Below are 25,230 nucleotides of genomic sequence, written 5' to 3' on the forward strand. Positions count from 1 at the left end.
ATAATTCAACAGCGCTCCAGGCTTTGTGTGTGGATGGCACAGATCATCTCAGAGTGGCTGAGACAGATGGATAAGGAAGTGAGCTCAGAAGGACACTTCTTCCCCACAACAGAATATGATGAATTTGGAAAAGATCAGATGAGGCAGCTAAGCTTCCTCTAAGGCCTTGTGTGTGTGTGTGTGTGTGTGTGTGTGTGTGTGTGTGTGTGTGTGTGTGTGTGTGTGTGTGTGTGTGTGTGTGTGTGTGTGTGTGTTGTGTCTCATTGACTCTAAAATGCAGGATTGGGACAATAACAGGATGTGTCCTTCCCAGAGAATGTCACAAATCATCGAGTTATCAAACATGGCGGCAGTCATCGTAGATATGCCATTGTTTCTCTGAGTGTGGTTTTTGCCTTTGCATGCAAATGCCTCAACTACTCACAGAAAGCATTAACCGTGTATGGCAGCAGTTATATAATGCACAGAACGCACAAATCCATTTAAAAAAATAAAGTCACAACACATCTGAACCCTAAAGGACTCTTTCTCTCAACTTTCCATACGTGCATGCTGGCTTTGAGAACTCTGAGTAACACTAATGAGGTGTCGCCTCTGAAAACACGGCGATCAGCTGTGCAGAAGAATTACACTGACCAAGCTGGCAGCTGTTTGTGAAGAAGAGGCTCCTGTGATAGACGCTTTTCCAGATTTCAAGGCAACCCTTGGACATTAGCCTGTGTATAAAGCTGTCTGTGTCAGATCACATTTAACCCTGATGCATTTAAGGACAAAGCATCGGCCTGACATTTGTGCTGATTCCTCTGGGCTCTTTACCCAGAATGCAGCTTGCCTGGGAATTGCTCGGACATGGAAGGGAACATCCCCGTGGGAAGGCAGCAGGCACACAAGAGTACACAGTGAGACGAGGAAGAAAAATAAATAAAAATAACATGCACGCATACTCAGAGATGACACATTTGGTCACATGCATACATAAAGACACACTGAAAACATTGTGACACTGGGATAAAAGTGTGAAAGAGATGGAAAGATGGAAGCATCCCAGTCCAGACACAGAGACACAACAGAAGCCTTCCAAGCTTTTAAATTCAGCTTAGATGTCTTTAATTTCCAAACATTTTTTCTGCCACTGGAGCTAAACCATGTGTCTTTTCTTTCTTAGCGAATGAGCTTGGCTCTGTGAAATGGGCCTCCGTTATGGGCTACGGTGTTATCAAGACCAAACTCAACTGTCAGCCAAATCATGTTCAATCTGCATGTGTTGCTTTTGATTTTACCCAGATCAATAGCTGTCCTTACTTGACTTAAACACACACACAGAGGGAAGGGGGAGGGCATGCAGATCTGTGGCTCTGGTGTGTCAAAGTCAGCGAGTGCGTGGGAGGAAACGTTCAACATGAGCTGCCCTGGCAGCCTGCAGTGAAGGGAAAAGAAGGTGAGAAAGAAAAAAGAGAAAAAATAGTGGGGTCTATACCACACTGTTTGCTGTGTGCGCCCTATTTGAAGGTATACCGTAAGCTGAATCTATAAAGGTGAGATAATCCTCTACTATTAAAGGTCATTGCTCCAGACTTGGGTTTAACTCTGGCCTGTGATTCCTGCCTTTTTAATGTTTCACCAAAGCACAGTTCAAATTCATGTGAAAAATCACTGGAAACGCAGCTCAGATAAGTAAATAATATCGCTTTTTGTGTACCTGACTTATCAAACAACACGTGACGCTGCCACCAGGATTTGAAGATAAGGTTGTATTCGAGTCACTGTGCATCAGCACAAACCTTTCAACAAGCTTCTCTCTACAAGCTCTCTGCGTGGAATAATGCTGAGTCTGCTTTCAACACCTACACCATGACAAGTAAACTCTCTCCTTTTTAATTTTTCATCATTCTGAAACTATTATATTTCTTGTCATCGCAGATGAGATGAGATTAGTCACAGTCCCATTGTTGTTTTGTTGTGAATTCCAGTAAGGATCCGAGAGCGTCACCGTCTGCAAGCGCTGACCCAACTTCCTCTGTGTGCACTCAACAGAAATGATAAGGCTTCCACTTCCCCCTCCACCCTGACTCGGGCAAACAGCTGCCCTGCAGCCCCAGACTGGGCCCTCCGTGTCAGCATCGGGCCTGACTGCACGTTGCTCTGTGTGGACTTGATGGAGCACGCAGATAAGGCGCACTGTTGTGGCTGGGTTTCCTTTAAAGCAGTATGTGATCATTGGTAGATAGGTTCTAGCAAGTAACCCCTATGTTTGGATCCCTTTGTGTCTGCTTGTGTGTGCATGTATGGACTGAGTATCATGGAAAAGTACTCATATCCTCCATTTAAACAAAGCAATATAGCGGTCCAAAAATACGTCATTATGTGCACGTGCAAATCTGTTTCTTTATCTTTATTTTTTTATATAATTATCAGCAAAATCTCTTTTAAGCATCAAAAGTGAAAAAACTCATTCAGTAGAAAATGATGACCAAACATGATTGATGGTGTTTTTATTTGTGTGTGGTTTTTATGTCTAAGATCCTTGTTTATTCTTGTAAATGAGCTCTAGCCTGCACGATTTCCAAAGCGGTCATATATCAAGTACAGAAATGACCTCGTGACTTTGCACTGCTGTACCTACTCCAACCAGTCCTTTATGGACACTTAAAATATCTTTATGAAACTGTTGTTACATTTGTTGCAATCTTTGCTGCCCTCTTGGCCTGATCTCCAAAAAAGAAAATTATAATGAGACTTTTTACCGGGGTAAATAAAGAATATATAAAAGTCATTTTTATATATAACACCGATTTCAGCTTGTACCTCGTGACAAAAATGTTCTTTCAATTTCAAAATGATTTGACATCAGATATGATTGACAGGTAAACAGGTTCTTCCTTTATCCCAAGTGCCACTACTGAAGGTGTTACGGGTATCAAGGAAAAAAACATGGGTTGAAGCTTACAGAAATTAATAAATTGTGAAACAGCTACAAATAATAAATAAATATAGATTTTTTTTAAAAAGATTTTTTTTACAAATATATCCTAAAAGTATATAAAATGCCAAAAAGTGATGCTAAAAGATAAAGATAAATGACAGAAGCTTAAAACAGCAGATAAAATACTTAAGATATGAAGTTAAAATAATGGATAAACTCTTTAAATACATAAAACAACCACCCCAGTAAAACCTGCCTAATATTGCAGAGGTTCTGTGCTGCATTGGCAGCAGATCTTTTGGTTCCTGTGGCTTTGATGGCTGCCTCAGCGGATCGGTTTTGTTCCAGTTCAACTTGCTGCGCTTGGCCAGATCGGAAAGTAGGAACTTTGTGCTGAGTCAGCTTCGCTTTTGCTTTGTGTTACTTTAGCTGTTCCCCAAAGGTCTGTGCAGCGCCTTTCTGATTGTAACTGCTTAACTGCTGCCGCTGAGCAGTGCCATAGTGTGAATAGGTGTATGGGAGTCTGCAACAATGTTTGGGTACGTGATGTGCAAAACTAAAAATCTACAATCAAAACTAGGACCCATAGTTTCCCCATTAAAATGTTCCTTTCACTTCACTGGAAAGTAATGGCTCTGATAGTTAAAAGCAATGGCTAAACTGCTACTCTGATCTTTACAGTTGCAAGAAAAAACTCTGGGAACTCTTTGGAATCGTAGAAACATAGTCAAGGTGTCTGGCACAGCTTCACCTGTTTCCAGGCTGCACAGAGAAGCTTAAAGCTCTTCAGCTTGTAGTCTTCAGCAGGGATGACACACACTCATTATGCATCATCACCGAAGTCCATTGACACAACAGGACTCAGGTTCAGCTCTGCCGGCCTTTCCCCCATCAACACCCTTCCAGGTTTCAGTTATCATTGCCTTCATGAGCAGCTGAGGTGCCCCAGCAGGACAACGAGGTCTCAGATCAAGGATTTTCCAGCACCCTTTTCTGGGACTCTGAGAAGGCCGGGTACTCTGAGCCATTGTCACATAAATGTTAATAACAGTGAGGGCCCGTTCTTGACCCAAGGAGCGAAGCAACCCTCTCACTCACTGGAGAAAAATCCTGTGTAGAGGCACCGACCAGCTCTGGCTCTTTCCTGAAATACTGCAAAGAATGAGTTTAACTACAGTTTTGAAGTTCTTGCACTTTACCTGACTGTCTTGTTTTCAGGTTAGTTTATTGACGTGTTGTAAAGAAATGTTGCATTTTCCAATTCAGACATGCTGACATCCTACTGTGTTACCAAGGTAACAAATCAGTCCACACCGTGATGAGGTTTGGATGTTACTGTGCACCACCTTTGGCTCAAGGTCAACTTTTGCCTCTTCTGTCCACAGGACATTGTCAAATAAGTGTTGTAGATCATAAGGGTAGTTTTTAAGCAAAGCACAAAGACGTAATTTATTACCATCATTCTTACTCCGTGTTTGAGACTGTTACACAGCGTAGAGGTGTGAGATTTGAAACAAAAAGTACAGTGAAAAGGAGACACGAAAGTGACGTTTAAGCCCTTCAGAATTCAGAGAAACACAAAAAGGAACTTAGACACAATCTATAAACAGTGCCTGTGTGGCCCACACCAGATCTGCTGACATGTAAATGAAGACCGAGTGTCTCGAAGTATGTCAGAGAACAGCTTGGCAGACAGCCTACGTGCAGCTCAGGGTGCAACCAAAGATGCCAATGCCTCGACTCCACTCTACCATGTCAGTCACTCTAATTAAAACCCCAACATAATAGTAAGGCTGTTTTCCTTTCTCTGTTTTATCAGTTTGGCTCAGAAATATTATATGAAAGAGGCCAGAGAATAGACCTTTGTCTGCCTTTTTAGTTTGCAAAGTGGCCACCCCCATTGCTTTAAGCCAAGGGATGTAAAAAAAAAAGAAAAAGTAAGATTACTTCACTTTGAAGTTTCACAGAGGGGCCCCTAGCCAAGCATATGCTATCAATACTCTGACAGCCTGACCCAAAAACTTTTGATGGCCATGCAGCTGGTGAATATGAGACGTATGCTTTAAAAACTGGTTAAAATTGAGATCTGTAGAATTACTCTCATACATAGCTCTCTGGTGTCTACACACCAGTGTGAGATAAGAATTTGCATTTTCCTTCTTAATATGTGCACGTTTAAGTAAGTGACAGTTAAAACAAATATAAATAGAATAAAGAAAATGTTTTTAAAATTAAATTTAACTGATGCACTTGGTGACGGTGGGAAGAAAAAACAGGAAGAATAGGAAGACTCCTCTGGGATAACCGAGCTCAGGTGAAAGAGGGGGAGACAGATTAACAATGACTAATGATTAAATGTGTAAAACACATAAAATAAAGTTAAAGGTGTTGTTTCTCTTGGAATTAGGTTTTACTCATTTAATCGATATTCTTTTTTTTATGTTTTCCCTACTACTCTCGCTTAAATCTTTCATATAATCTATTTTAAAAAGGAAAAAAACCAAAACAACAACAAACCCCCAAACAATAACAACAACAACAACAGAACAACAAAGAAATTGGGAATTCAAAGAGTCGGGTAATTTTATTTTACAGTGCAACAGCGACATCTTGTGTCCTTACGAGGAATCAGGCTACGCTTCAACGATGCAGTGAACATCTGTCGCCAGCGGGCGTCGCTGTTGAGTCACACTGCGTTGACTGCACAGACAGCAGAAGTCAACCAAAGAATTTCTTCCACAGCTGTCGCCATCTTGCTCCAGAACATAAACAACACCACCGAGTCCCGTTAGCGTTTGGGTGTACCGCTATTTTTCTTTTTCTTTTTTCTTTTTTTTACTTTTTTGATTTTGGAAGAAAACAACAAGTCTTCCGGCCTCAGCGCCGATCCTTTCAAACAGAGATGATGTTTGATGTGGTCACCTGAGCCGCCGTGTCAGTCGGTATGACAGTCGTCAGCTGATGTGCGTTGCTTGTAAATTGGTTGTTGTGTGCGCGACCATGATACCATGACAACGGTGCGGCTGTCATTAGCACACCCTGAAGCATTTTATTTTAGCTTCATATCTACCCGCTTTAAGCTAGTTTTGAACGCCGTAAGCGGAATTGGCTTTTCAGTCGTGTATGTTTAAACCAGCTGAGCTTAGACGATGACGCCAGGCTAACCAGGCCGTTTGGTTTGTTAGCCGAATAAGCTACTTGTGTGTGTGCGTGTGTGCGCGTGTCTTTGGATAGCGCACATTGTGTTCTGGATGGGTTCTGCTGTGAAATAAGCTGAGCCGTTTCTTACACAGACATGGGGATACACTGCGGATTTCCTTACCGGGAGGGAGCGGAGGTTTAAAGGGGGGCGGGGAGAGCAGCAGAGGGGGCTTGCTGCTCGTCATCCCCGAAGAAATGGACCAAGAGTACGAGAGACGGCTGCTGAGGCAAATCAACCACCAGAACCTGCCCGCAGAGGCCCGCCTGACCAAGGTGAGGAATAGAGAGCGATAGTTAACACGTTTCAGCACGGCTGCAGTCTTCTCGTGTGAGTGTGCTGTTTTTTATTAGCACTGATCTTTAGTGGACTGCTTATCTCTTACGTTCATCCTAGTGTTTGAGTGCTACCTGCAGTCCTGTCAGTGTGAAGTCAGGGGACCGCTTCATCCCTACTCGAGCTGGAAGCAACTGGAGCATCAACTTCCACTATGCCAATGTGAGAGGTGTTCCTTTGGTTAAACTAACAGTGACAGCTCAGTAATCCAGGCCAGTGGTGACATACCTTTCACTTTCTTGACAGGAGAACTGTCGCTCTCCCAGTCAGAACCATAAAGCAAAGGACGCCACTTCAGACTCAAGCAAAGGTCAGAAGTCTTTATTATTATTTGTTATGCAAATGTGTTATAACAATCATTTAAAGTCCAGATCTGCACCTCTAACACGAGCATTTTCATCACCGCTCTCACTGCCGCCCCTCCAGATGCTGTGGCCTATGCTGCCCTGTTGAGGAATGAGTTGCTGGGGGCCGGGATCGAGACGGTGCCAGACCCTCACACGGAAGACCGGCGGCATGCAGTCCTCTCGCAGGACTCTCACAGTCTTTTTAGGGTAAATGACAACGGGGGTGTGGGTGGCCATTAAAGTGAATTTAAAGCGACTCCTCCCGTGGGCTGTCAGTGTGATATTTACATGCGGCTGTCATAAACATTTCACGCATGTATTATGCTGTTATTTTTGACTCAAGTTGGCCATAAGAGACAACGTCTGTACCAAAACCTGGTGGCAGTTTGTAACTGTGGTTCTGTTTCCTCTCTGCAGTACACTGTCCACACTAAGAGAGTGCCTTTTGATAATGACAGTGAAGTCTCACCATACTCTCTTTCTCCACTTAGTAACAAAAGGTATGAAATGTCTCACACACATGCTGCTCACTCATCAGGTGTTTGAGCCGTGCTTTTTTCAGGAGGAGGGGTTTAACGTCTCCATGTTTTGTTTCTTGTAGTCACAAGCTGCTCCGCTCTCCCCGCAAACCAGCCCGAAAGATCTCCAAGATCCCCTTCAAAGTGCTCGATGCTCCGGAGCTGCAGGATGACTTCTACCTCAACCTGGTGGACTGGTCAGCAGGCAACCTGCTGAGTGTTGGTTTGGGAGCCTGCGTCTACCTGTGGAGTGCCTGCACTAGCCAGGTAAGTGGGGGTGTGGGTTAGATTTTAAAGAGGTGCGCTGCAGATAAGGAGTTCTGGAAGTGCTTATTTTTGTGTTTAAACAGGTGACGAGGCTGTGTGACCTTTCAGTGGACGGAGACTCTGTTACGTCAGTGTGCTGGAACGAGAGGGTGAGCAAGCGACTGCTGCTTGTGTGTGGCATGAGAGAGGAGAGTACAGACAGGAGAACAATAATGTTTGGGTTGCTCGTGTTTTAGGGGAGCCTGGTCGCCGTCGGGACGCACAAAGGTTACGTTCAGGTGTGGGATGCAGCAGGAGGGAGGAAGCTGACCAGTTTGGAGGGCCACTCAGCCAGAGTAGGTCAGTCCGAGCAGGAGCGAAGTGAATTCAGTCAAATGTGATTTGTGCATCTCTCGCTGAGAAGCCGTTTATCCTGCTGCTGGTAGTGGTTTCAGGAACTACCGTCGCTCTGAGCCTTTAAGCTCATGCTCAGCTCTCTTTATCTGGGGCATGAGAGTAAGAGAACCTACCCTGTGTGCCCAAGGTGCCCTGGCGTGGAATGGGGAGCAGTTGTCTTCTGGCAGTCGAGACCGAGTGATCCTACAGCGGGACGTCAGAACGCCGCCTTCTGCTGAGAGAAGGCTGCAAGGTCACAGACAGGAAGTGTGCGGTCTCAAATGGTCCCCCGATCACCAGCACCTTGCATCTGGAGGCAACGACAACAAGGTGAGGCGACTAAAACAGCACATACTTAAGGAAAGTTTTAGGTTAGAATCTAGGTAAAGGTTCAAAGTAAGCAAATTCAAGCTGTATTGATATCTATATATTTTAAAGCAGCTGTTCGTACCTCTTTAGCCTCTTCTAGGAGTAGCCCTTGAATTTTTGTTCTGAACTGAGTGGTCTCTTTTATATTTCTGCCTCCTTATAAAACAAATTGACTGGGTTTACACTAGAAAATATCGAGGGTGGTCTCTGCCCATGGAGTTACCCATGGAAATGATTCTAATGGCTGTCACAGCATGTTTTTATTGGCATAAACTGAGGTGTCAAAACTTTTCATTAAGGGTCTTTATGGAAGAAAGAGTTAAACTCAAAGCTCTCCTTACTGACCTCTTCCTGCCTTTTGAACAGTTACTGGTGTGGAACAGCTCCAGCCTTCTCCCTGTGCAGCAGTACAGTGACCACCTGGCAGCAGTGAAAGCCATCGCCTGGTCTCCGCACCAACACGGGCTGCTGGCGTCAGGCGGAGGCACGGCTGACCGCTGCCTGCGTTTCTGGAACACGCTGACGGGTCAGGCTCTGCAGAGCACAGACACCGGCTCCCAGGTCTGCAACCTGGCCTGGTCCAAACACGCCAACGAACTGGTGAGGAGACGCAGACACGCACTGCCCAACACTCTTAAGACGTGACGTCAGCACAGCAGCGTCTGGCTATAGATGATTTCATCAAGCTAGTTAGACCCACTTTGTGAAAACAGTAGCTCAAACATTAAATTAGCAAAACAGATCCCGTTTGGACAGCTTAATATAGAGCCAGTTACTAATGCGCACATTGCACCTGTGTTGTGTAATGCAGCGTTCGGTTTAGCTGGAACTGCGACCCCTGATGTGCTGAGTCATGGTCAGTTTTCAGCCGGTGTTGGTTTTGTATTGAATTACATGATACTTGAAAGGCGTTTCTACTGTGCACACATGACAAAACCCTGAATTAAAACAGCTTAGTTACGCTCGACGTCCAGAGATGGTTGCAAATTGAAGTGAGCAGTATGTTGAAGGTGTTTCAAACTAATAAAGACTTCTGCAGTATGTTATTAAATTCCAATATTATCGTCTTACACTGGTGTTTTCTTGGAAAGAGCATAACCATCCAAATGTGGTCTGAAATTTCATTTCACTAGCTGGGCCCACGTCCTCATTTATGTTTGACAGCGTTTTAGCAGGAAAAAGTGAAAGCTTTGACATGAATTGAGCTGCGGTTTGGGGAAGGAATCGAAGGGGACTGGCGATGGCTCCCGGCCCTGGCAGATCCCTATGCACTAAATAGAAGTGAAGAAGTTGAAGAATGGAGAACAAGGAGGGAGGGAGGGTGGGGCACGTAAACGAGAATGATCAGCTTGCAGAACTAGGGGAACCTCGTGTTTGGAGGCGTGGTCCTGCTCCTGAAATTCCGATACATAATCTCCAATAAAAGTGGTGTTTAACTTCCTTTTTTACTTTTGCTGTTCAAAGATCACTATGTCTGCATAAAAAAAATCAAGAATTCATACACTGCTTATGTTTAAGTACCGTTCCACTCAGGAACATCAGTACCGCATCAGACGCTAAACTGATGACGATCTGTGTTGTTTGCTTATTACATTTTTTTTTTTTACAAAATCATCAATTTATATATTTATTATACAATAAATCAGGATGGGACATGGTTGGAAGCTCCCCCTTGAGTGCTTGGCAGAAGCATCCAACTGCAAAGTGGTAACTGCAATGCTGCTCTTTGTTTGCAGGTGAGCACACACGGCTACTCTCAGAACCAGATTCTGGTGTGGAAGTATCCATCGCTGACACAGGTGGCCAAGTTGACGGGACACTCCTACAGAGTCCTGTATCTGGTATGATTACACGTTCTAAATGAATCACTGTGCATGTTCAGCACTGATGTAACTAGATAGTTGCACTTTGATAACTTACACACTTCTAGCGTTGGAATACATTTTAATTCAGTGTGTAGCAACTAGGGATGGGTACCGGTGTCCGGTGCCATCATGGCACCGGTTCTGACATAAACGGTAGTAACCAGACCGAAAAGCAGCGCACATTTCGGTGCTTTATTTCGGTGCTTTTTTTCCTGAGCTGTGATACACTTTAGATTCTAGCCAATCATTTTACGTTTCCGAGGATAGTAGGCGGGCCCAGGTACGTACGTTCTGTTAGAACAGAGCTACAGATTAAAAATGCCCAAGGCAAAGCGGTCAAAGTCTGGCTGTACTTCACAGCAAAAGATGCAAACTCAACAGCCTGCAACAAGTGCTTTAAGCTGATACTGTGATACTGTCAAAGGAGGTAACACCCCGAATCTGATGAAACACCTGGCGACGCATAGCGTTGTTTTTAAAAGCCGAGAAATGCGCCATATTTGATAGCTTGCTGCGAGACCTCACTCCGTGCACATCTACTGCGGGTGGGTTGCCTGTTATCGGACCCGGAGCAACATCCCCCAAAAACCCGAAGAATAGAGTCCTGGCCCCTAGCCCTCCCAGTATAGCAGAAATGATGAGGATGATGATGGCAGCAGCCGTTCTTCTCTGCTTGAGTAACTTCATGTTGTTCGAGTGTAATTTACGTTGAGTAGGCTAACCACGTTATTACATTAATGCATGTAAGGTGAACTAGCAAACACCGTCGTAGTTACATGCGGCTGTCCTCTTGTTTGATGGCAGATACTCCCTTCACCCTGGCCAAAAAGGCTAAAATGACCAAAGAAAAAGTGGAAAACAGTTAAACATGAGAGGTTTTTGGATAAAGTTTGTGTTTTTTTCCATTGTTTAAGCACTGCTTCCAGCCAAGAGTGATACCATATATGCCCCATAGCTGCAGAAAAGGCTAACATTGTTATCTTTTTACAAAAAACAGCTGAACATGAGAGGTTTTTGGACCAATTTTGTGTTCTCCATTCTTTAAGCACCGGTTTGAGCACCGTTTGAGCACCGGCACCGTTTCAAAAGTACCGGTTTGGCACCGGTATCGGATAAAACCTAAACGATACCCATCCCTAGTAGCAACATGCCGAAGTAAAACTGTGCAAGAATCACTCTGTTACATTTAATGGACATTAAACTAGGGATGCACTTAAATCCTGCGGTCTGCTTCCATTAGTGAATTCCACACTTCACTGTTGCATTATTTTTCACAGTAATAAAGAGGTAATTTGTGGTATTATATAAGTAAAGAAGCTGATTTTATAGTATGTCTTCGCACCAGTTAAAGCTCATGCCTGTGCTGTTGTTCTTACTGCATTCAGTGCATGTAAATCAAAAACATTTTGAGAATATTAAAGGATCTCAAAACTGTCTTTGTAACTGTCCTGTTAAATCTCTCACATGCCACATTTTTTCTGCGCTCTCAGGCTGTGTCACCAGACGGGGAGGCCATCGTTACAGGAGCGGGAGACGAGACACTACGATTCTGGAACGTCTTCAGTAAGACGCGCTGTACCAAGGTAGAGTAAATTATCCGAGAACTTTATATTCTTAATTTCTGAAAATGAGTAAAACTTGATGCATTTCAATGTGCTTCACACTGTTTTGATGCATTTCTCTTCCCAGGAATCAAAGTCAGTACTTAACCTCTTCACGAGAATACGATAGTAAACGGCCCGGGGGTCGGGACGGTCCTCTGGAGGAGCCTGCCGGGGTGTGGCTGTAATACACAGAGTCAAACAACGACACTCAGACTAGCCTCGCCGCACAAACTCTCATCCTTTTCTACAAAAGGATGGAGGCAAAACTTCGACGGACAACTGCCATCCCTCACAGTGATGTCACCGATTCCAGAAAAAAATAACACACACACAGAAACAGCAGTCTTTTGTCACAATTTGTTGTCTGCTTATCAAGTTGATCTCGTTCTTTTTTTGTTGTTGTTTTTTCCCGTTGTGAAAAGTGATCAAGTCGTTTTCTTATCTATCAGCAGAAGTACACCTGTGCAAGAGTTCTAAGCTAAATAATGTAATGTAAGATGTTTTTAAGAGGCGCTCCTTTGTAACAGAGAGAAGATAAAGCCTGACCTGGGTGGTTTTCTTTCATTAGATAATGTGTGAATATGATCTACAGCAGTATGCAACAGAAGAGGGAACCACAAATAAGTGAACAAACACGACCGGTTGCTCAGGTGGCTGCAGCAGAGCTTCATGTGTTTATTGTTGTTTTGTCAGTGTTCATAGACACGAAGCACAGGTTTGGAACCTTGCGCATTCCTGCCTATAGATACGAAAATGCCACCCTGACTCTTATCTCATTTTATCCTGCTTTGGATATTTTATTAAAAAATATGTCGCACAGAGAATCGATTATCTTATAAGTGTCCACTCAGTGTGTCTGTGGGAGCGTCTTGTTTTCCAGTCGTGCTTTCTTAAGTCTCATTTAGAACCAAAGCGTTTCTGAAAACGAGGATGAGCCGTGGGCCTTTCTCAAAGACCCGGTGAGGAAGTCGGATGCAACGCTGGCAGCTCCGACTAGTAATCTGAGTATCCAGAGCCCTGCGGACCTCGGCAGAGCAAAGCGAACTCCTTCACAATCTCCTTAACGCGACGCTTGTTGGTTTGTTCCCTTAGAGAGGGGAAAAAAAAGAGAACAGATTTTGCTGTTGGACAGATTTGTATTTGAAATCATCTCCAAAGCTCATTGATCATAAAATGTCATTTTATAAATGGGCCAAATATCATAAAGTCATGTCTCACATCCTAATTTGGCATCAGTAATGTTTCGAATGCGTTCACATTACATGCCGATACTTTTGTGTCTTTATCGTGGAATGAAACAAGTTTGTAACACAGCAAAACTACAGACAACACATTTAAAAAGTTTTTGTTATTAACAATTATTTTTAATGTATACAAACACCAAGTCTGTTTTGTTCCATTTTGCCATCGATGAACATTACACTTAGGTCCATGATCTCTTGGACGATACAGCTTTTGCAGTTTTGCCTCTGAATGCCAGCACAGTGGATTTTAAATGTGCCTTTTAAATGTGATTAAAAGGCAGACTTTCAGCTTTAATTCGAGGGGTCTTATAAACGTTTTGCATTCACTCTTTATTAATTACAGCCATTTTTAGAGGCTCAAAGAGAGATTGGAAACTGACTGACAGCAGTATCCTGGTCAGGTGAGGCTTGTTTCATTGTTATTTCATGACAAGTGAAGCAGACAGATTATCTGAAGTTGACTTTGTATTTTATATCTTTTGACTGTAATTTTAAATATGAAGCACAAGAAGTCTGTGCAAGTTGGTGAGGACACCATTAGGCTGAAAAACTTAAATAAACCTATCAGAGAGAGAACAACTTTGAGAGGTGTAAAATCTACTGTATGGTTTATTTTTAAAAAGCAGAGGAATGCACTGGACAGCTAACCGACACCAGAAGACCACATGATGACTAAATACTTTCATGGTCAGGAAAAACGACTCGACAGCATTCTCAATGTCTACAATCAAGACACACTTTCATGAGTGGAAATGCAGAGGATTTACAACAAGGCGCAAACCACTGGTTACATTCAAAATGTGTTAAACCCTCGAATTAAAGCTGAACCTCTGCTCTTAAGTCATATCTTGACTGATTTAGAAACCACGGTGGTGGAGAACAGAGGAAAAACTACAAAACAATAAACAACTTGTCCATTAATCGAATAGGTAATACTTCTCTACCACTTGGTGTTGTACTTTACCTTAGAAGCTGCTGACTGAAGGTGTGTTTCTGCTCTGCAGTGAGCTGGGCACAGGGGAACCCTGGGGTCTGCAGTGTTTCTTTGAGCCACTGAGACAGCAGGGCCGGGCAGTGCCTGCTTAGATTGAGCAGCACCTCAGAGAAGTGCTCCGTCAGACTGCTGGGAGACTCACCTCCAACCGCCTGAGAGAGGAGGAAAAATGTACAATATGTTAGCATTAAAAGACAAATTCAGTGCCAGAATGAAAAAAGAAACCCATGGGTTTAACGAATTGAGGTGGACGCTCCGATACTGTCACTAGTTTACCTGCAGAACGGTCTCTGTCAGGAGCTTTCCATCCCTCTGCAGCACATCACCAAATGAGGGCATGTCTTTACAGCGACTCAGGAACTCTGTCTGCCAGGAATAGGGTAGAAAAGGTGAGAAATTCAGTTCTGACAAGAAACATGATGTTATATGAAAGTCTGCACATTTTTTGCCTCAGCTTACAAAGAACTGGCTGGCAGCTTTTACTGTGGGTGTCTCTGGAAACTTGAGTGACAGAATCCCTGCAGACAAACATGACTGATTCAGCGAGTGACTCACACAAAGGCACTTTTGCAGGAACTGTAAAAACAATGTAAAATTTTCTTTTCATGAGCATGCGGTGATACTCACCACAGTAAAACAGTGCTTTCACATCGAACTGCTCAGACAGATACAAATCAGGCTTCCTTTTAAGAATCTAACAGATGAGAAGACATGGGTGTTGTAGTCAAACAATGAATTTCTTAGACGCTCCTAAACTCGCACGGCTTCCACCAACCTGGGCGTGAAGGTCCATAAACGATTCAGCAATGTCAGGATGATCTCTCGGACCTGCCGAGCAAGCACACGGTAAGAAAAGCCCTGATTCAAAACAGGTGCATTTCCACGCAGCCTCTTTTTACCTTGCTGAAATATAGTGAGCGTGGTGGATGTTAACACTTCAGTGAGGCTTCTGATGTGAGGGATGTGATGCTCCTCTCCAGCAAATATGTGAACCATCTTTAAAACATACAGAAACAAAGAGACTGACATCTGAGCCTGCGAGAGTCTGTGTCAGAGTCAGAGGAGTAATACTTTAACTCTGGCCTGTGTATGCGGAGGTGTACCTGCCGAGCCAGGTCCAAAGCCGAGGCTTGTGGGAAGGCGCTATAGATCTCCCCCAGCATCTCTCCCAGCTGAGGAACCATGGGTCCAAAATCATGTAGGAGGGTTCGAACTGATTTATCAAAAACCCCACACACTGCCTGGTAGAGGGGGGCGCAGTGGGCATGTGTGAGTCATGAAACACACATACACACGTTTATGCAAGAGGTGAAAACCCTCCTACCTCTACCACCTCCGAGTCATGGAGCCATTTGCTGAGGATGGTCTGGATCAAAGTGAAGACTTGTTGTAGCACAACGACCACCTAAGTTTACGAAAAAAAGAAAAGAATAGTTTTTAATTAAAAAATATTAGCATAAGAAGTTCTATATATGAACTTTAACACTTTGTACCCACAGGCATAGTGGGGTTTTCTAACTGTTCTCTGCTAATCAAGCTGTTGTTTTTCCTCTGAACTTACTGGGTTTTGCGTGCTCTGGGGGACTGGGAGTCTGGAGCTGGCTGCTCCCTCTAAGCAGTCTGCCTGCCGATTGATGTCCAGAGTGGTAAAGAGACTGGCCAGCATCCCCACAATGTGGATGATGCTCTGTTTATTAGTGGGATTCAGCTGTGGGGAGAGAGAAGGTACATGGGTCTGATATGTACAGCACAAAGCTTGAAAAGCTTAAAAAATAAAGGACAAGTAACTGTCAAGTGTCAGAGTGAAGCCGCTGCTGTTACTGTAAAAGCTGTGTTAAGAATCTGAGTGTGAAAAGATGTTTTTAACATCTTAACTGACAAACTGCGCATCGAAATGCATTTTATCTGTACTCTAACAACTCTGGATTACATGCTGTGCTCTATTTGCAAAGGAAGCATTGTTACTCTTTCTAAATGTGGATATGTTATATAACAAATGACTGTTTGTGCACTTTCATCGCTGTTTTCACTTGTTTGTCAGTGCTTTAAACTGGAGGGAGGACGTGAGTGGAAAAACGCTGATGTCACATTCACGCAGGATTGTGCAACAGTGCAATCAAAATGTGATGACAGCTGTGGGGTTGCCCCCATCAGTTTGAATTTAAAAAAACACTCAGACGCAGAGCTGCTTCAGAAAAACAGAAAGTTCTTCTTTTTTCTCTCATGAAGTAAATGATGAACTAATCAAACTAATCACACTAATATCTCTTTTACTTCAGACCAAATTGTCACCAGCATTAAAAAAACAGCAAGGTCACCCAAACAATTCGTAGGCACCAGCACCTCTTCTGTAATTGTTGATTCAGTATCACATTTGTATCAGTTACAATGTAAGAATTTTCACTGTTAAAATAAAGGACGAGACTTGCCAAAAAAATACAGTACTATGCTTTATATAATAGAAGCTTACCAGTATAATTATCAGTACAACTGTATGTATCTGTATCTATCGTGCAATGCAGAGATAAGGAAAGAATCAAGGTGCTTCAGTGTCCACAGACACTGAAGCACCTTGATTCTTTCCTTTTGCAGTTAATCTGTTTTAGATTTGCTGCTGTGTTTGGGATCATTGTCCTGTTGCATGACACAGGTTGGGCCAAGCTTTAGCTGTCAGGCAGATGGCCTCACATTTGTCTCTGGAATACTTTGGTATGCCTACGAGTTCATGGTCGACTCATTGACTTCTGCATGGTCCTGTAGGTGTGAAACATGCCTAAATCATCACTCCATCACCGTGCTTTAGCGCTGGTATGAGGTATTTGTGCTGACACACCTGAATGTTTCAGAGCAGCAAACTGCCAAACCTGCTGCTTTTATAGAGGTGCTCACACTTGCTGATGATCAGCTAATCACACGATGATGTGATTAGCAGCACTTAGCAGTACCTGTCACTTTAATTCCTGTGGTTGTATTAAGGATGGACTTAGTTTTTCACATGACTGCATATCGATATGGTTTCACTCAAATTGCACTGATGACGGTTTGTAGCTGAAACGTGGATTGAACATTGAGAATTTATACTAATAGGTAAGTGATGGTGTTTTGTCTGCTATGTGTTATTAAGACTGGTCACCCTATACAGAAAACACTGGAATAAACCATTACAGACTATTACAATACTACCCCACCCCCACCCGCCCACATTTACATATACAAACACACTCAAAATAAACCAGACACTAATATTCTGTAGAAAATATACAAATACTGCTGCTCTTACTTTTTCTCAAAGGCTTCAGGATGTTCTATATTCAACTGGATTTACAAAGAATTGTAAACTATAGCATTTCCTGTATTTTTTTTAAACATCAATTTACTAAAGCATATAATTATTATTATTTTTACATTTACCTCCTGCTGGGCCAGTGTATCCAGCTGCTGGATGTGAGGCGTGATGAGTGAGTGCAGTCTCCCTAAAATCTCCTCTGATGGCAGGGCAGACAGCAGGAAACCCAAACCCTGCATCAGCCACATGCACTGGCTGCTCTGCACACACACACACACACACACACACACACACACACACACACACACACACACACACACACACACACACACACACACACACACACACACACACACATAATAAATTCCACCCTCAGACAGGGAGGTGATATGGTCTGTGTTTCAAAGTAACTGTGACTGTTTAAGGTTAAGAACTCACCTTGTGGACTTCTTTAACCAGTACATCCTACAAAAACACAGTAAACAAATCACCGCATGGTTTAAAAACCCTGATTACGTGTTGCTGTGTATTTCTCTGTGTCTGACCTGTGACACCGTCAGGATGTCCTGAGCGTAGGGGCCGAGGTCATACCGGCACTCTCTGCAGATCCTCTTCAGTGTAGATACACTAGACACAGACAGCTCTGGCTTTGCAAGGCCCTGAAGCACCATAGGCAATATGCCACCCAGCATCACCGGGTGGTCAGCCAGCCACTCAGCAAGTGAGCCTGTTCGACGAGGGATGTTAAATTTCCATTTGAGCATAAACACAAATCACAATCACAAATCTACGATCGTAAAAGAGAGCCGAGCAACCAAAGATCTGTTACCACAGACTAAGCAAGAAAAAGAGAAAATAAGAATTTTCTTTTAAAATAGGCATAACTTCTTACTATGAACAAGGACAATATCATGCAGGTGTCTGAACATACACTGTACCTATTGTGTACATCACAGTGTCGGCTAGCAAAATGTTGCTGATGTTGATTCTGGGGATCAGACCAATCAGACCGGGAATAACATCAGAGTAGTTCACGTCTATGGTCTCAGCTATGGACTGGAAGCCAAACAACAGCGCCTCAGTGTCCTGGAGATGGAAATAAACAAAGTCTGGTGTTAGAGACGACATGAAGCATTCCAAATTGAATATATATAGAACTAGCTTAGCAGCTCAGATTCTTTTATTTTATTTGTATAATTAAACTTTCTTGCTGTTTTTATAATTGTTTTTTTAATGATAATTTATTGTATTCATTTATTTTATATGTGGATTTTTCTGTTTGGCATCTGTTGTGGACAGTAAAGGATGTCTCTTTACTGTGCATATCACAATAAAACTTGTAATTTGAAAAAAAAAAGACACACAGCAATCAAAATAAAAAAAGAATGAAAATAAAGTAAGAATTTACTTCAACAACTGGTAAAACACGATGTTTGTAAAAGCTCTTAAACACAACTAAGCTGAGATGATAGAAACAAACAGTCTGTTACACACACAGTCAGATAACAAGCCACACATTCAGGAGCTGTAATATGTTTAATAGATCTGTTAAAACAAGTTATGTAAAAGCAACTATTGACTATAAGGCTCAAAAGATGAGATTATTTTGAATGGTCTGACTCACAGCAGTTGTAAAGGTGCAGACTTATTCCTCTAAATCATAAGTACAACTGAATAATTAAAACAATAACAATATCCCTAATACTCAGTGAAACATGCTATTTACTTCAGTTCTCTATTCCTAATGCTTAATGAAGTAGGAGTGAATCATGGTGAATTGTGCTATAGTTAGCTCTGAATACTGCTTTGAAGTGCTTGAACACTCAAGATAACAAGTGTGGGCTCTAGGAGAGAGCAAGGAGGCTGTCCTTTCTTCTGCAACATTAACAATGCTACCTTTCAGTGTCAGTCACTTTCTCTATAGGTGGCTCAGCTGAGCATAAATCTTTTGTTCAGTCAAAGAAAGACTAATATCGGCCCCTGATGGACACCTGGAAGATCTTATTTTTTGTTCTAAGAAGCAAGCACCAAGAATGGGTCACTAAAGCGGCCGGCACCATGTCATCACAGTTTTATAGAAGGACAGACTGAAACAACCAAATCTATTTGTGAACTAATTTACAATTTAGTTAACACACATATGCAATAACTGCAGGTTCATTACTACAGGTGAAACAACTTTTACAGTCTTATCAGTCATCAAAGATTAATTTGCAGTTTTAGCTTAGTTCATAGATAATCCTAATATATATGTGTGTATATATATATATATGTATTGCCTGGAATGATTACAAGAAGGGCCTGTCCCTGTGTGTTAGCCCTGCAACAGACTGGCGACCTGTCCAGGGTGTACCCCGCCTCTCGCCCTATGACAGCTGGGATAGGCTCCAGCACCCCCCGCAACCCTGAAAAGGATAAGCGGAAGTGAATGAATGGATGGATGGATTACAAGAAGGCCTATGACTCAATGCCCCACACATGGATCCTGGAATGCCTAGAACTATAGAAGATCAACAGGACCCTAAGAGCCTTCATCAGGAACTCAATGGGGATGTGGCGTACAACACTAGAGGCCAACTCCAAGCCCATAGCACAAGTCACCATCAAGTGCGGGATCTACCAAGGAGATGCTCTGTCCCCACTGCTGTTCTGCATAAGCCTGAACCCCCTCAGTGAGATCATTAACAAGACTGGCTAAAGATACCGACAACAGAACGGAGCAGTTGTCAGCCACCTCCTGTACATGGATGACATCAAGCTGTATGCCAAGAGTGAACGAGACATCGATTCACTGATCCACACTTCCAGGCTATACAGCAATGACAGCGGGATGTCATTGGGACTGGAGAAGTGTAGTCGGATGGTAACAAAGAGAGGGAAGGTAGTCAGAACGGAGGGGATCAAACTACCAGAAGGCAACATTGCAGACATAGAGGACAGTTACAAGTACCTGGGGATCCCGCAGGCGAATGGGAACCATGAAGAGGCCGCTAGAAAAGCTGCAACCACCAAGTACCTGCAGAGGGTCAGGCAAGTCCTGAGGAGTCAGCTGAATGGTAAGAACAAGATCCGGGCTATCAACACCTACGCCCTGCCCGTGATCAGGTACCCTGCTGGGGTAATAGGCTGGCCAAAGGAGGAGATAGAAGCCACTGACATAAAGACAAGAAAACTCCTTACCATGCATGGAGGGTTTCACCCCAAGTCCAGCACCCTGAAGCTGTACGCTAAGCGGAAGGAAGGGGGCCGGGGACTGGTGAGTGTCAGCACCACAGTCCAGGATGAGACAACGAACATCCACGAATACATCACAAAGATGGCCCCAACTGACCGCGTGCTCAGTGAATACCTCAGGCAGCAGAAACCCAAGAATGAGGAGGAAGAGGAGGCACTATCATGGAAGGATAGGCCCCTGCACGGTATGTACCACCGGCAGATAGAGGAGGTGGCTGATATCCAGAAATCCTACCAGTGGCTGGACAAAGCTGGACTGAAAGACAGCACAGAGGCACTAATCATGGCAGCACAAGAACAAGCTCTGAGCACAAGATCCATAGAGGCTGGGGTCTATCACACCAGGCAAGACCCCAGGTGCAGGCTGTGTAAAGATGCCCCAGAGACAATCCAGCACATAACAGCAGGGTGCAAGATGCTAGCAGGCAAGGCATACATGGAACGCCATAACCAAGTGGCCGGCATAGTGTACAGGAACATCTGTGCCGAGTATAACCTGGAAGTCCCGAGGTCAAAATGGGAGATGCCCCCAAGGGTGGTGGAGAATGACCGAGCTAAGATCCTGTGGGACTTCCAGATACAGACGGACAAAATGGTGGTGGCTAACCAACCGGACATAGTGGTGGTAGACAAACAGAAGAAGACGGCCGTAGTGATCGATGTAGCGGTTCCCAATGACAGCAACATCAGGAAGAAGGAACAGAAATACCAAGGGCTCAGAGAAGCGCTCGAGAAAATGTGGAGGGTGAAGGTAACGGTGGTCCCCGTGGTAATCGGAGCACTAGGTGCGGTGACCCCCAAACTAGGCAAGTGGCTCCAGCAGATCCCGGGAAAAACATCGGAGATCTCTGTCCAGAAGAGCGCAGTCCTGGGAACGGCTAAGATGCTGCGCAGGACCCTCAAGCTCCCAGGCCTCTGGTAGAGGACCCGAGCTTGAAGGATAGACCGCCTGCAGGGGCAAGCGAGGAATTTATATATATATATAATATATAAAATCTCATGAGTAGGGTGAGAAGCTGGAAAAACAGAAGCAGCTGTTTAGCTGAGCTGATTTGATCAGTTCTCCTGCACAGCTCTGGGACAAGCTGGTTTATTACTGCTCTGTAAATTCCAGTAGCTTTCCTGACTTACACAAATGAGTAACTCATTTATGTAATTAAAGAATTTATGCTTTTATTATTTATGCGTTTTTTTTTATTAAGTAGATGTTCATTGCACTGTGAAAATAATAGTTTACTCTTTTTATGAGTGACTTCAATTACTTTGCCTCTTGTTTGGGTGGTTAATGTCTTACGCCTGGACTACTTTAAAGCCATGACAAAGTCATTCATCTTTCAAAGACCGATGGGTTGCATGCAACAGGAAAAAGACCCTCCCAAAAAATCTGCAAACTTTCAGAATAAGAAGCCTTTAGATTTTAAATGTAACTAAACAAGTGTCTGCACACATGGTTTTATATAATCACAAGTGGAACTAAGCGATGCTTTGTGACCTGTTTTCTGCCCCTCGGTCCTTGTATACAAGATAGATCACAATCTAGGGAAAAATACAAAAAGCTCAAACTGCTGCCTCCACTTGTGTAAATTAACTTTTCAGATGAGCAGTCTCAGCTGCTTTAGAAGGAGAAAAATAAAGTACGAATATCTGAACTGTATTTTTGCCTTTATTTATTATACGCATGTATTATATGTATGTATGTGATGTTTTTAGAGGAATGCAACCTCTTTGCCATTTATCTCAATGGCTTTCTGAAGCACCTGAATCACTTGAGTAATGCTTACTTACTTTTTTAAGGTTGTGTGGTTTTTACAAGTAAATCAAAAGCTCATTGTATGAAAATTCAGTTAATACAATTTCATTTTAAGCGGCTGAATAGGAGTTATTCAGGGCATTACCTGCCATACTGCTGACTGCTGGGGGTCCATCAGTAGTCTGCCAAGCCTCTCATAGAGGTTACTGAGCAGCTCTGCCCCCAACATTTCATACACGTACATCAAAGTGTCCGAGATGTCGACCCTACAAAGTCAGGAAAACATATTTGTAAAGTTGGTCTTGGGCGTTGAAGAAAGATTATCAGTGTAGATTATTAAAGTCAGCCTCCAAATTTCAATCAAACAGAAAAAATATTAACACCAGACCCACCTGTAAATACGAAACTGCTCTTTGTCATCAGAGGACCAGGAGGCGTACTCTTCCTGGGAGGGATAGTGGGATTTATGAAGCAGCACGTCCACCAGTTGGAAGTAAACTGGCCTGTAAACCTGCAGGTAAACAGACTGCTTCTCCTCCTCAAATGACAAAATGTCATCCTAAAAATGATAACAAGCTGATTTTGTAAAAAGGAAGTATAAATCTTTTGTCCTAATGGACAACACGTTAATACTTCACTCTCCATACCTGCAGAGTGTACCAGAAGGTGAGAGTAAGAGAACTTGTGGTCTCATTAACTGGGTAGTGTCCAGGGATGCCGGTGCAGAAGAGAATCATGTTAACCAGAGCTAGGTATTCTTGCCAGTGGTCCACCTGTTCCAACAGAACTCTGTCACAGGGAAAGAAATGTAAGAAATAAAAGAACATTTCAGACATAAAAGACAAATGGTGGAGCCCAGGTACAGGGTAGAGTGTGTGTGTGTAGGTGTGTGCTACTCTGTGTACCTGGAGTGTGTTTCCCCTAAAGCAACTGCAATTCGACAGATACCATGTGAGGTTTCCATGTCCCCATCCTGAGCTGCTGTCTTCAGTTGGTCATAGAGGCCCAGCACCAGAGGCATCAGGCTCAGTAGAGCATTAATGTACCTGCACACAAATGTTTGGAGTCATCCACCCATATGCTGCATGTCACTCATCATCACCTAATCATCCAGCTGTGCTTCTCACCTTTGGCAGTCGGGCTGTGAGATGGCGTTAACTACCGTCTCCACAGCTGCGTCAAACAGCTCTGGGTCGGACAACGCGGTGAAGCAGTCATGGAGCAGTTCCTGGATTTCCCCCAAAGGCACATCTAGCGCCACCCAGCTAGACAAGCATTTGAGCACCTTCTCTTTCACCTGACTCGATGAGTCCTGGCTCTGCATGAGCTGTCGCAGCAGAGGACACACCACTGCCCACTCTCCGGCAAGAGCCTCCCTCAGCTGGCCTCGCCGAGCTTGAGCCAAGCGGCTGCTCTGGAACTCCTCTGGAAGCACGGTGAGAAGCTCTAGCAGAGTGAGACAATGTGTGTGGGGGTCCTGAGAGGCCTTTGCTCCAGAGCCATCTTCAGGATCAGGTTTGTGCGGTTGGAAAGCCCTCACCATGTCCGCCACCGGCTGAGACCAGGCCTGGGGAATTACGTTAAGAGCCAAAGAGGCCAGTGCTACACACAAACGAGTCAGCACCATTTTAGGCCCAGAAGAGAACTGCAAGATATGGCTGAGCAGTTGCGTCCTCAGGCTCTCGTGCTGGTCTGCAGCGAGGTCACTCCAGTGACGGGAGATCTTGGTGTGCAGGGTGCTGGCACCGAAGAACTGAACCTCTGGGATCTGCAAAGCGACACATTCACACACGGCTGCTCTTAGTTTCACATTCAACCAGGCTGTATTAAGTTATGGTGCCTAATGTTTGTTACAGAAAAGTGAAGCGTGGGGGTAAAGAGGGGAAAAACTACAGACCTTGTCAGGGCTGAGCAGGGCCCAGCAGAAGTGCCAAGCCTGTGCAGAGGCCTGGGCCTGGGTCAGCCACTTCTGGGCTACATTCTTATGCTCCATGTCTGGATCAAAGTACAGCTGGTAGAGAGCCTGGATGGAGAAACACATACCAGTGCAGAGAACAAAGTAAGCGATGTAAGAAGTCAAAGGGATATGCCGAGAATATTTTAGCACATAAAACTGGCTTTAAATTTGCAGGGCAACATGTACAACAACCACTAATAATCATTAATAATGCTGGATGGCCAAATGTTTGAATTTACTGAAAAATGTGTTGTCACAGCAACTAATCCAAAGCACATGTGTTAGTTATTATTAGTACAGCAGGTGCTTCTAACTGGCATCATATTACAAATGCTACACTTTGCCCAGTCTCTCTATGATGAGCAAACTACAGTTATTTACATGATAAAAAAAATCGTTTCACTAATTTGGTATGAAATCATATTTATATCAGCAGAATGTGCTGCAGTTCTTTTTCTTCCTGGGAAAACATGCTGCTGTTTCCATTCCATAACTCAAACTTCCCAGTTAAATGCACGAGTTTTGACTAATATCCTAACTTACCGACTCCACATTCTCCAGCGTTAACTCCAGCTCCACCGGGGTGCCTCCCGGGTTGCCTGGAGGCTCCATCTGGGACAGGGTGAAGGTTTCTTTTACTGTTGCGTCTGGATATCCTTTACAGCTCAAAGCCTGATTTTTTAAGGAAAAAAATTAAAGGAAAATACGGCGTCTTCTAAAGTGTGTCAAGACAACGCCGAGAGAGGACGCAGCGGGTCATTCAGCTGTCCGTGCGGCACACAGGTGGGCAGTGCGCTCAGCCGTGACGACACGCTGACCTCAGTGGGAACTGAGAGGTGGCTGAGCCAACCACCTTGCTGTGAGCCACAGCAAGACACTGACACACATTCAGCTGTTTGATACTGCAGACTAGTTTTCACAGTGATAAACAGCGCAGTAAAACTTGTCAAAGAGCGCGTTCA

General features: G+C 43.8%; 2 protein-coding genes across 4 annotated transcripts; one reads left to right on the forward strand and one right to left on the reverse strand.

Moving 5' to 3' along the window:
- The first annotated feature begins 5,602 nt into the window (after nucleotides 1-5,602).
- Nucleotides 5,603-12,627, forward strand: fzr1b (fizzy/cell division cycle 20 related 1b). 3 transcript variants are annotated; one of them, XM_004567164.6, is made up of 14 exons: nucleotides 5,603-5,886; nucleotides 6,217-6,397; nucleotides 6,519-6,620; nucleotides 6,705-6,768; nucleotides 6,885-7,012; nucleotides 7,223-7,305; nucleotides 7,407-7,590; nucleotides 7,674-7,739; nucleotides 7,827-7,929; nucleotides 8,114-8,295; nucleotides 8,701-8,934; nucleotides 10,071-10,175; nucleotides 11,690-11,782; nucleotides 11,889-12,627. In XM_004567164.6, the coding sequence occupies exons 2-14, from the start codon at nucleotides 6,320-6,322 to the stop codon at nucleotides 11,928-11,930; spliced, it is 1,464 nt and encodes a 487-aa protein (XP_004567221.1). In that variant the 5' UTR covers nucleotides 5,603-5,886; nucleotides 6,217-6,319; the 3' UTR covers nucleotides 11,931-12,627. The 3 variants fall into 3 exon arrangements, with proteins under 3 accessions (XP_004567221.1, XP_004567220.1, XP_076733016.1); XM_004567163.6 differs by having other exon boundaries at nucleotides 5,603-5,865; XM_076876901.1 differs by lacking the exon at nucleotides 5,603-5,886 and having other exon boundaries at nucleotides 5,901-6,397.
- Nucleotides 12,572-25,181, reverse strand: LOC101484743 (importin-13). Its single transcript, XM_004567162.6, has 21 exons — nucleotides 24,812-25,181; nucleotides 24,209-24,334; nucleotides 23,439-24,079; nucleotides 23,217-23,357; nucleotides 22,959-23,100; nucleotides 22,704-22,870; nucleotides 22,457-22,577; nucleotides 18,266-18,413; nucleotides 17,873-18,054; nucleotides 17,766-17,792; nucleotides 17,453-17,587; nucleotides 15,603-15,749; nucleotides 15,366-15,446; nucleotides 15,145-15,282; nucleotides 14,941-15,037; nucleotides 14,817-14,869; nucleotides 14,669-14,735; nucleotides 14,501-14,559; nucleotides 14,318-14,407; nucleotides 14,012-14,193; nucleotides 12,572-12,890 (listed from the first exon to the last, which is right to left on the reverse strand). The coding sequence occupies exons 1-21, from the start codon at nucleotides 24,878-24,880 to the stop codon at nucleotides 12,797-12,799; spliced, it is 2,907 nt and encodes a 968-aa protein (XP_004567219.3). The 5' UTR covers nucleotides 24,881-25,181; the 3' UTR covers nucleotides 12,572-12,796.
- Between the last annotated feature and the right edge of the window lie 49 nt (nucleotides 25,182-25,230).

The sequence above is a fragment of the Maylandia zebra genome, linkage group LG18 (genome assembly GCF_041146795.1).
Source record: "Maylandia zebra isolate NMK-2024a linkage group LG18, Mzebra_GT3a, whole genome shotgun sequence".
Classification (NCBI taxonomy): Eukaryota; Metazoa; Chordata; class Actinopteri; order Cichliformes; family Cichlidae; genus Maylandia; species Maylandia zebra.

Bases quoted from the DNA above. Each gene is read 5' to 3' on its own strand.
- LOC101484743 (XM_004567162.6), bottom strand. From the start codon at position 24,880: ATGGAGCCTCCAGGCAACCCGGGAGGCACCCCGGTGGAGCTGGAGTTA. The intron at 17,793-17,872 runs GTCAGACACAGA...GTGTTTTTGTAG, and splicing joins ACATCCTGACGGTGTCACAG to GATGTACTGGTTAAAGAAGT. The intron at 14,736-14,816 runs GTTGGTGGAAGC...CTCATCTGTTAG, and splicing joins TTATGGACCTTCACGCCCAG to ATTCTTAAAAGGAAGCCTGA.
- fzr1b (XM_004567164.6), top strand. From the start codon at position 6,320: ATGGACCAAGAGTACGAGAGACGGCTGCTGAGGCAAATCAACCACCAG. The intron at 6,769-6,884 runs GTCAGAAGTCTT...CCGCCCCTCCAG, and splicing joins CACTTCAGACTCAAGCAAAG to ATGCTGTGGCCTATGCTGCC. The intron at 7,013-7,222 runs GTAAATGACAAC...TCCTCTCTGCAG, and splicing joins ACTCTCACAGTCTTTTTAGG to TACACTGTCCACACTAAGAG.